Here is an 11,088-nt window from a genome sequence, read left to right on the forward strand (position 1 = left end):
CAGAGAAGCCTGTACAGCAAAGGGCCGTTTCTATTGGTTCATCCCATCCTCGCGTGCGGGCGCAACCCGATTATTCAAATCCTCTCTCTTTTGGACCGGCTGACGTCACAAGTCTCCCGCCCAACGTCTGGCGGGAAAAGCTTCCGCCCGGTCAACGGAATGCAAGTTTTATTTTCCTCTTCAGCAAGGAAGAAATTTTTAGACTCCGGTCGCCGTTTCCGCACAACAAACGCTCCCCTAGCCGCGTGCTCATTTACTCCCACGAAGCCGCGTCTCTCTTCATGGGAGTGACCTTCCCTCAGCCGGTAGCGCCTCTCGGGTAGTATTTCCGGGTGGTAGAGCGTGACCTCTGCCCTCGTGACGTTGCCCTCTCCTTTCCGGTGCTGGCTGCCGCCTGCAGAGACGCTCGAGTAAGTGGCTGGTGCGGCCCTTTTTCTATCCAGTTCCATCCTCGCGGATCCGGCCCTCTCCGCTCCCCTCGGTGCTGTCAGTCGGCTACTCACCCCTAACTGCGTGGGGAAGGCAACGGAGGGCGAGGTTGGGGGCCTTTGTTTCTGCACAGGGATCCGTTGTTTTAAGGAGGCCCGGGCGATGGGTGGTTGGGGTGGTTGGACAGGCCTCTTGAAACCCCATATCACCCGGTCTCTGGGATAGGTGGTGTTTTTTGTTTTTTTTTTTAAAGGTTTGGGCCTCATCAGCAAGCTTTCCCCCAACTTCGCGAATGTTCTCTCTAAGCGGTGTATCTTTTCCCTCGGGAGACAAACCGTCTTTACTTTCATCATCCATAAAAGAGCTGAGGCTGAAAAGTGTGGCCAAAACCATCTATTTAAACATGTTTATGTGGCTGTTTTTTTATGCGCTAGCTGTTCTCCCTCCTTTTGAGGGTAGAGGAGTTTTGAGCAGGGAAGATGGTTGTATTGACTAAAACTCCAGGAATATTACGTCCAGTAACTGGATGTAATATCTCTAAGCCTGTACCACGTGGGTTTAATACTGGAACTGTGTTTTGCTTTGCAAAAAGGTGTGGAATTCAAGTCTGCCTGGTAGGCTATTTCATTTAAGTTCACCCTGATTTATTTAAAAATGCCATGTACCTTAACTACATTTGTAATGCATTTGAAGCAAAAGTGGCAATATAAGTCTTTTTGAAAGCAATGAGATTTAAGTAAATCTTAATTATAGCAGTATATTATAACTATATTGTATAGTTATTGTAAAGGTAATGGTCCAAGTCGCATCTTAAATTTTTGATCTTGTTTGATATGGAAAGTTCTCATCCAAATTCGTGTTTATCAGAAAATTAGGAAAATTACCAGAAATCCTATGAACAGGGAACATAATTTACAAAACAGTAAATATTGAAATTGCTAGATTTTCCATGAGATTGCTGTCTGGGTATCCATACACTCCTGCATATCTATACATGTTTGCATATATAATTTCTTCTTCTTTACTTTAATTATTCAGTGGGTAATTAGATGGAGCAACCATTGGTGTTGTAAGTTCTCCCTAATCACAATGGAGCTCTTTTGTTCTTCAGTATTTTTTTTCACTGAACACTATTTGACTATTGTCCTCATGTGAGAACATAGCTTCCAAAATTAGTAAACCTTTAATTTTCAGTTGCATAATTAATACAAAGGTAGCATAATTCATAAGTAAAATACTAAATATTGAACTGATGGTACAGAAATGCCCAGATCATTGTTCTAACTTTGTAGGTATATAACTTGTAGGTAACAACAGGAGGGAAGTGGGGAACGTTAACATTTAAATACTCATACGTTGAAGAAGCTATAATTGAATGATGTGATAACCTGAAAGTCTCCCATCATCTGTTGCTTCCTTTTTAAAGCCACCAACAAGTTGCTTGAAGTGTGACATAAAAGAGCCAACTATATATATTTCTTCTGAAATGGATGTCTCTTATTGTGGGGATAAATAAGTTGTGGATTGCTTATGTGTTGAGGATAACATTTTGGGACCTCTTTTGGATAATTTGCATGTATTTAAGGGGAAAGTGGATCCCTTAAGCACAAACTTAAGTATTTAAACTTCATATCAGTGGTGGACCATTTTCCCAAAAGGTTTAATGATGTTGCCTTGCCCATGCTGATACCACAGTACTCATGCCCCATGCAGTTCTTGGGACAGAAAACATATTCCCAGTTCAGGAAAGAGTGTCTGCTACTTTCCTGGAGATCAGAGTGGGAAATAATCCCCACTGTAGCTATGTATAAGGCTCTGATTAGAAGTTGTGAATCAGCTTTATTATATATGATTGGGGAAGGGGGTTCTTGCCTCAACTTGGTATTTAGATTTTTATAGTTTGTCTACTTCAAAAGAAAGTAATAATAATCTATTTCTGTCTATTCCATAATTTGTTGTTTTTTATACAGAAATGGCTCCCCGTAAGGGTAAGGAAAAGAAGGAAGAGCAGGTTATAAGTTTGGGACCACAGGTTGCTGAAGGAGAAAATGTGTTTGGAGTTTGCCACATCTTTGCTTCCTTCAATGATACATTTGTCCATGTAACTGACCTGTCTGGCAAGTGAGTATCTCTACTTGTGAAAGGATGATAATATTTACAAGATTGTAATAGATGATCTTGGCAATAGATGTCAAGACTTATTTATGTCAAAAGGCCTATAATATTCACCCAGCCTGAACTTAAAGGAAACACTGTCTACTTGGGCATTTACATACTTAGCATTGTAACTTTCGTGGAGCAGAGTATTATGTTTTATTACCATAGCTGAACCCCAGGTGAAGTATCTACTCTTGGAACCTTTTTGTATAGAAACACTATTGTTTCTGTTAAGAGATGTAATGGTATTACAATCAAGCAGAAACTTTAACCCTAACTCTGGGAATTGTTTTATTCATACTGTATTTTAAAGACAAATTTGCAAAGAAATTATGTTTAACTATATGCTTTTTGTCTCTGGTGAAGGAAAGGCTGGGATTAAGTTCATCTATAAGGCATTTCTTATTTTCTCAGGGAAACTATCTGCCGAGTAACTGGTGGCATGAAAGTGAAGGCCGACAGGGATGAGTCTTCTCCTTATGCTGCTATGCTGGCTGCTCAAGATGTAGCACAAAGATGCAAGGAACTGGGAATCACTGCCCTTCATATCAAACTGCGGGCTACGGGTGGAAATAGGTAAGGGGGGAGCCAGTGCTTCATTTATCTCTCTCTCGTGCAAATATTTTCACATGTACTACTATCTAAAGATAGTTTTCTATTTAAGATACATTAATAATTTAGTTTATTCAGCATGAAATGGAGCTTAGTTATGTAGCATGGGGCTGTCTGTTCTGCAATATTGGGACTGTTGACTGAGTCAACAGCGGGTCATGAGGAGCTGCTGCAGGACAGAAATGGAAAGTATTATTCTGTGGAATCATTTGGAGATGTAGCTGTAGCTGTTGGAAGAATGTTCTATTAATCTGAATGCAAATATTTATCTAATATAGTGGATATTTATGGATATTTGGCTGATTTGATGTTATGGTATTGTTTATACTCTATTCTTGTTTGTTTGTTTTTTTTTAAACGAGTTTTACTAGTTTTACTGCAGTGGAATAGGGTTTTCTGTAGTTTTGAGTTTACTATTTTGGCTTGAGCCATGCCATTCTTGGCTCCTTTGGGCAGCCAGGCATCATGTGAGCAGCTGGTTCAATGTTTCTGTGAGGAAAATAGCGTAGTCTTCAACCTTCTCTTTTTAGGGAAAGTTGAAAAGGTGGTAGGAATATCCTAGAGGAAATGGATTATCTAGATCCTTTTCAGTCAGGATTCAACCTTGCCTATGAGACAGTAATGGTGTTGGTTGTTCTGATGGATTGCCTTTTTTGGAATCTTGGGGAAGGGACTGGTCCTATTAGATCTCTCAGACAAACTTGGCCATGGTACCCTTCTTGGAAATGCAAGGATTGGGACATTACCGGTAATTCTGCTTCTACCGGAATGAGTAATTAGAGTTGATGCTTGTGGGTGACAAGTGCTCAAGCCCTTGGGAATTCAGCATTTTATCCCATGTTTATTGGAACCATTAGTAGAGATCATCCACAAATGAATGGTGAGACATCATCATTGGGTATACATTGCTACCTTGATCCAGGCTAGAAATACTGAGTTAGTTCAAGATCTAGTATACAGATGCCAATAAATATCTGGACATCCCAATTACAGTTATCCAAGTGGTTGCTGTGAGTGAAAACACACTTCTCCAAAGGAGGTGTGACTTGTCCATTTAGATTCTCACTCCTGCTCAAGCAACAGATAGAAAATGTGGTCAATGGGATGGATTTGCTCAGCTTCAGTTCTGCTCAGTTCAGCCAGTTACAGCCTTACTTGCAGTAGGATGCTCTGACATTTGTGCTTTGATCAACACAAGGCTGAATTACTGCAGTTTACTCCTTGGGGGGCTTCTTTTGAAGACAATCTAGGAACTGCAGCTGCTACAAAATTGACGCCTATTGTAGGACACCAGTGCCAATGTAGAATAATACTTCAAGGTTATTGAACTGATAGCGAGTAGGCTTCTTGGCCCAATTCAAAGTTGTCATTACTTTAGACAGTGTAGCATTGAGAAAAAGGTAGTATCTTACAAAAATTGAATATGTCCAGTCCATTTCAGTCCACTCATCAAAAGAAGGTCTGTTAAGTGTCCCCACTCTGATGCACACAGAAAGGAATATAGGCCTTTTCTGTAGCATCCACTTTATATTATTTTCTTCTCTCAAGAAATATGGTTAGCCTTAATTTCTTCGCTTTTCAGAAGCAAATGAAAACGGTTCTGTCTCTTTGGTCCAAGCTAATTGTGAGCACTTCTCTGATAGGAATATAATTGCAATAGGTTTTTGTTGTTGTTATGTACAGATAGGCCTTGTTTAGTGACTGCCTCATTTAGCAGCCATTTGCAGTTACAGTGGTAATGAAAAAGTAACCTTATAACCTGTCCTCCCATTTACGATCTTCACATGTCTGTTAGCAAAGGAAAACTGAAACAAGATAAACGGTTTCACTTGGCAACTGTTTTCAAGTTGCTGATCCCAGTTGTGATCACTAAATGAGGACTGCCTATAACTTCTCTTGCCATGTCACCCAATTGAGATTGGAGTGGATTAGAAATTCTAATAATTAGAACTGGTTTGGCAAAAACAAGCAAAAGAGGGCAGGCATTTTACTAAACTGAATACAAAAGGCACTTGCATTTAAAGACATTCTAAATACGTGTTCTGAATAACTTTTCAGTTATTTCTTTCTTTTGATTTTATTTTAGCTTTACAATTTATAGCAGCTCTTTTGGCAAAAAAGAGCCATGCTATATCAAACCAACCATCTATCTAGCGTGGCACTCTGCTACTAAGAGTAATTAACTAGAAAGCTTGAAGTCATGCTGTTTATTTATATCCTCACTGTTATAAACCAACAAAAAAAAATTGCTACACTGATGCTGCCCAATACTATTCCATGCCTCCAAATGAAATAAATCCTAAATACAAGTTTCAGTTTTTATTAATGTATGTTTTACTTTCTTTGCAGAACAAAAACTCCTGGACCTGGAGCTCAGTCAGCTCTCCGGGCTTTGGCTCGGTCTGGCATGAAGATTGGGCGCATTGGTAGGTTTTCTGTTGAAGGACATTTTCAACTATGTGCCTCCTGCAATCATTTTCATAGGGAATATAGCTGTTTCTTTATCCTATTACTTTATTTCAACAAACCATTTATTTTGCATTAGATGGTTTGAAAAAGTTCTTGCTAGATAAAATTATTTGATCTATACTGAAACGAGACATTAGAAAAAGATGATCCGGGTAATTAGGGCCTTCAGTTAGAGAGAATTGAGTTACAGTTGAGTTGCAGCTGGTTCTTTCAGAGAACAGCATTACAAATTGTCCCAGCATAGTACAGCCACAGTATCAAGGCCAAAACGTGTTTGGTTTAAGCACAAGCCAAAACGTGGCATTTTGGGAGGTGGGATTGGGGAGAGGAGAGGTGATGGGGAAAAGCTAAAAATATGTTGGAATGGGGGAAAGAAAAATACATTGGAAGATTGGGGGTGGGAGTTAGACAAAGAGGATATGTTGCACTTGAAGCAAGAATTCTGGTGGCAGCAAAGGGGAGAAACCCATAAGAAGACTCTGGAAAATTCAGGGGATTACTGGAAGTGCTGGTTGGATATACTGTTCTAGAAACAAGGACTTCATATGCTGGGAAGACTTGAGAGAGTAGTTTGGAACTGAAGCCATGCAGAACAGAGAAAAAGAATAACTCTAAACTTTGTTTCAGCCCAAACCTGGAACAATCAAAATATTCCAAGCTTCAGTTCTCTCAATCTGCAACTCACTCAAAAAAGTTCAACAGAAGCGTTGAAACAGAATGTGTCTCCTTCACATTAAAAATAAAATAAATGCTTTCTTTTGTGCATAGACATAGCTTTTCCTAGTAGCTGTTTCTTAAAGCCTGTGCAGACTTGCCTTTTCTTGGACTTTCACATCCTGAAATTTCAGAAACTTAAATTGGGAAGTATAATATGTCTCGCGAAACTTTGTGATCTTAGTGTTGCGTTCTGAATGCTTCCCTCTTCTCTTTTAAAGTATTATTTTCCATGTTACTCTGATTTTTTTGAGGACTTGTATAAACAAAGAGTGAAAATAATAACCAAAAGTAAAAAATTTTCTCTCCACAGAGGATGTTACCCCCATTCCTTCAGACAGCACTCGCAGAAAGGGCGGTCGCCGTGGTCGTCGTCTGTAAAATAGGGGCTGTTGTATTTCATCATTAAAGCTTTCCAATATATCTCTCTTCTCATTTGTTTTTCTCTTCTATAAATTTAGTCACCACTGCTGTTCTGCGAAGTGTATCTTTGACTTGCCTTTTAAGTCTTTTCTCAATAATTATTGACATGAAAAACATCCTCCCTGTCTGGACAGGGTTTTTTTCTTTCTTTTGCCTCCTAATAACTCCCACAGGCACTTTAGTGTTTTCCTTTTCACTTAAAAGTTGTTTTACTATGAAGCTGCTTAGTGCAAAATTAAACCCTAAAGCAATAAAGCAGCATTGCGAAGGAAGACTCAGTTAAGTAGAGTTTGGAGGTAATGCATAATCTTGGTAGTTAAAAGTAGAGGCAGAGAATGGCTACATTCTTTGTATAGATTGAGCTCTTTGTTTTCTTGGATGACTGATTCCCCAAATGAGCTCAGCCTCCAATCTGAAAGACTGCTATACAAAATTGGCCAGTGTGCATTGAATTTCTAAAGTTCTCTCAGAAAAGGCATTTTGGAAAGCAGCAGATAGCCTCAAATCTTTTGATCCTCATTCCTGACAAAATTTTAATTTTGGTGGGAAAACAGCATATATATGATTGGGCAACAATATTCAAAGACCACCCAGAAATATCCTTGACTCTATGCAATGGAATTGACTGACATGTAAGAAGGCATGGTGTTAACAGAAATAGTCTTGGTTTAAATTTGGAGGGAAAAACCAACCATAGAATTTCTGTGCAAGAAGCATTTGCCCATCTTGGTGGTCCATGTTGTGACCCAATTCTATAATTACAGTACCCTGTATAAATAAACATAGTTCGCTTGTTAATGCCAAACTCCTTAATTTAGGCTATTATATACTACCATTAAAAAAAATGTCGCTGTCCGTGAGAAACTTGTCTTTTTTCTTTTTTTAACCTGACCATCAGGCCTGGTGCTCTTGGATCATCTCTACAGCAGGATTATTGAATCGATACTAGATTTTTGTGTGACACTTCAGATATGTAAATTCTAAGATAGTTAAAGTTTATAGTATTGGGATATAAATTATAACCTAGTCCAACGGAGATAACCAGAATGGAAACTGACCTGAACTTTTATTTTCCAATATTTAGTCCATTGCTGATATTGGTAGGCAAATCTTTCCCAACTTTAGCTCTATTGAAGATAATAGCTCCAGTCTACATCTGGAATCAAGTTTTGAAAATGGCACAATTTTGAAGCTTTAAGTGTTGTGTTGCCTCTTGTTTTGGAGCCCACTGACATTAAGTATACTTAAAAGACAGCTTCCCCTTTTGAAAATAGTTTAGAGAAGCAATCTCATGATTTCTTCGTAGTCTCATTCTGTGAAAATGGCTTCTTGGAAAAAAATTTCCTCTTTTCTGTGCATGCTTGTTAATGTAGAAGTGACTCATTTGAAAACGAATCCATGAAATTGCTAGTAAAAACCAAAATATAAAGACAGGATGGCCAGGTAGATGGTAAGAAATCAGTCATTTCACAATGTAATGTTACTAAGCCAACATTCATTCACAACAGAATGCTATTATGTAAAGCTTTTGAGAATATAGCACATTGCAAAGTATGCTACCGTGGGTTTGTTCTAAAATGTTCTGTAGTTCCTCTATCAATGAATTCTCCTTTTAACATCTCCAAAACCAGTTGATCTGTTTCCTAACTGAAACAAAAAAAACACAATGTTTATTGAGAGGCTGAGTTTCACCTCAATAGGGGGTTGGTATTGGCTATTACCACTATTGCTAATAAAATTCTATTTTAATATTAACCTAATCATCAGAATGTAGTGAAAAGAAGGCTGTATTTCCTATCTCTTGGGGGTAGCAAGACATACCTCATGGTCCATACCAGTGGTGGGTTTCAAAATTTTTTACTACCGGTTCTGTGGGAGTGGCTTGGGTGTGGCAGGGGAAGGATACTGCAAAATCCCCATTTCTTCCCAATCAGCTGGGACTTGAGAGGCAGAGAATAGATGGGAGCGGGGCCAGTCAGAATTTTTACTACTGGTTCTCTGAACTATTCAAAATTTCCGCTGCCGGTTCTCCAAAACTGGTCAGAACCTGCTGAAACCCATCTCTGGTCCATACTCTCCAATATATTTCTCTTTAATAAGGTGTTTAATATTCTCTTTAATAAGACATTTTCCCCTTAATATAATCACTAGGTGGCAGTACTATCTAACCATGGCTCTCTGAAAAAAGCTGGGTTGGACCTAGTTGGTATTTGGCCAACTAGAGGCCATCAATGAATCCCAACCCTGTACAATAGACTGGGAAGAAGAAGACGATAAAACCACTTCTCTGTTGTTAATGAGAAAACTACATCCATATCAATCAAATCGTTTTATTAAGAGTCATAGCCCAACATAAGGCGCGTGGGATATAAACAATATATTTTTTAAAAAAGCTAAAAAGTATTAAATCAGTAGGAGCCAAGGTGGCCCTAACCAGCAGCTCCTGAAAAGACCTCCCAACCTCTCACTCCTCTGGCTCAATCCTTTGACCTAAAAATGCCACCCAGAGGCAAGAAGAGAACCAGAAGCAGCCTCAATAATGATACCAGGACCCATAAATCTAAACTATGAGTATTTTCTTGGAGCACCAGGAAATATATTTGATTTTGAGACGTGCCTTTTTAAGGTCTGAATGAAAAACACCCACATTTGTGAAGTTTTATCTTCTGAACTGTGAAAAGTTACTCTTAATAAGACCCATTTTGCTCAGAAGCAGCCCATCAGTTCAGGGGTTGCTCAGAAGCAGCCCCTAAAGAACCCCAGGTCTTCAAAACTGTTGAGCATTGGTGGAAAATCTGGCCACAAAGGACTGAGTAACTTGCTGTGATATATGATAGCCACAGAACGTGTGCACTAAACCATGGGAGCATGTACCCATCTCCTTTGCCCTGTCTTCACCAGAGATCAGCTGATTTTTCTGATACTTTTAGTATGGGAATATTCCTGGTCTGGTTTAATCTCTCAATCGAACTTGCTGATCAGGGAAATGATTACCTGATCAGGTATTAAAGAAAGCATATAAGTTAAACTATGCCTACTGGCTGGTTGGGAAAAATAGTCAAAGGACTATATTTATTTAAATCATGATTTGAATATTTGAACTGCTCCTGAGGATTAGGACTCCTCTCAAGTAGATCTTAGATTAAAAAGGGCTTCAAAGGAAAGAAGATGAGTGGAAAGCACAATTGATCAGCAATGTCTACTCATGATGCTGGATTTTATCTTGTGCTGTGATACTATAGATTAGGAAACTGTCCAGATTCTCAGATCATCTGTTGTATTTTAATCTGTTACAAATTCTAGCCTAAATTTAAATTTCTGCCTAACATAAGCCACTGGATAAAATGACTGCATTAAAACTGGGCCTCTGATCTAGCTCAAAAACTTATGTTAAAATGAACGAAATAACAGCCATATTGCTATTTGTTTTAGCACTGCTAAGGTGCCTATAAGAACTGTTGGGTACATAATTCCAATGTTTCTTACTCTCAAATTGAGAAATACTGCATTATCCCTATCCAGAAAACCGTTATGCAGAATGGAGGAGCTATCACCTAACATCCTACTTCCCATCTCTATTCCTCTGCCATTATGTATAAAAAAGGGTTATAACTGGAATAACCAAAAATGACTCCTTTTTGGATGTTTTTGCTAATTGATTAATGTATTGATTCAGTGTCTCTGAAATATTCTTTGGAGTGGACCTTTTCATAGATAATGTTATAGATCAGGAGTCCCCAACCTTTTGGACCTCAGGGACCACTAATTTCATAATTTTAAATCCCGTGGACCACTAATATGATCTGCCTAATGACCAGCTGGGTGGGCATGGCTAGGTGGTCATGTGACTGGGTGGGTGTGGCCAACTTGATGTCACTCTTGTTGAAGGGCGCCTTGCCAGCCTCTACTCGCCCCTTCCAGCCACTCCTCGCCTGCCCGCCCGGGCTCCTTATAGCCCCAACAGGAAGCAGTTGTTGGAGCTAAGCAGCCACCAAGAGAAAGAGAAAGAGTTGGCAAAACAGCTCAGTTCAAATTGGATCTGACCGAGAAGGAGGCTCAGCAGAAGCACCTCATGGAGGACTAGGAGCATAGGCTTTCCAAGCAGAGGGAAGACCTGCAGGAGTGCAAGGCCAGGTACCGGCACCTGGAGGCTCAGCTGGCTGAGATGGTCAGCCAGTTCCAGGCCATGATGCAGTCCCACTGGAAAAAGGCCCTCTGGCTCTTTGCCACCAGTGGCGCTTCCCTCCAGCCTTCACCCAAAGCCCTGCACCAGGAGGCTGAAGC

At 39.6% G+C, this 11,088-nt stretch overlaps 1 protein-coding gene across 2 annotated transcripts; it reads left to right on the plus strand.

Moving 5' to 3' along the window:
• Positions 1-324: 324 nt before the first annotated feature.
• On the plus strand, positions 325-6,804 carry RPS14 (ribosomal protein S14). Of its 2 annotated transcripts, none has more exons than XM_070937220.1 (5): positions 325-410; positions 2,400-2,550; positions 3,001-3,162; positions 5,548-5,624; positions 6,695-6,804. In XM_070937220.1, the coding sequence occupies exons 2-5, from the start codon at positions 2,402-2,404 to the stop codon at positions 6,760-6,762; spliced, it is 456 nt and encodes a 151-aa protein (XP_070793321.1). In that variant the 5' UTR covers positions 325-410; positions 2,400-2,401; the 3' UTR covers positions 6,763-6,804. The 2 variants fall into 2 exon arrangements, with proteins under 2 accessions (XP_070793321.1, XP_070793322.1); XM_070937221.1 differs by lacking the exon at positions 325-410 and adding an exon at positions 467-537.
• Positions 6,805-11,088: the final 4,284 nt, after the last annotated feature.

The sequence above is a fragment of the Pituophis catenifer genome, unplaced genomic scaffold, assembly GCF_029215685.1.
Source record: "Pituophis catenifer annectens isolate HBS135680 unplaced genomic scaffold, rPitCat1.0.hap2 SCAF_2, whole genome shotgun sequence".
NCBI lineage: Eukaryota > Metazoa > Chordata > Lepidosauria > Squamata > Colubridae > Pituophis > Pituophis catenifer.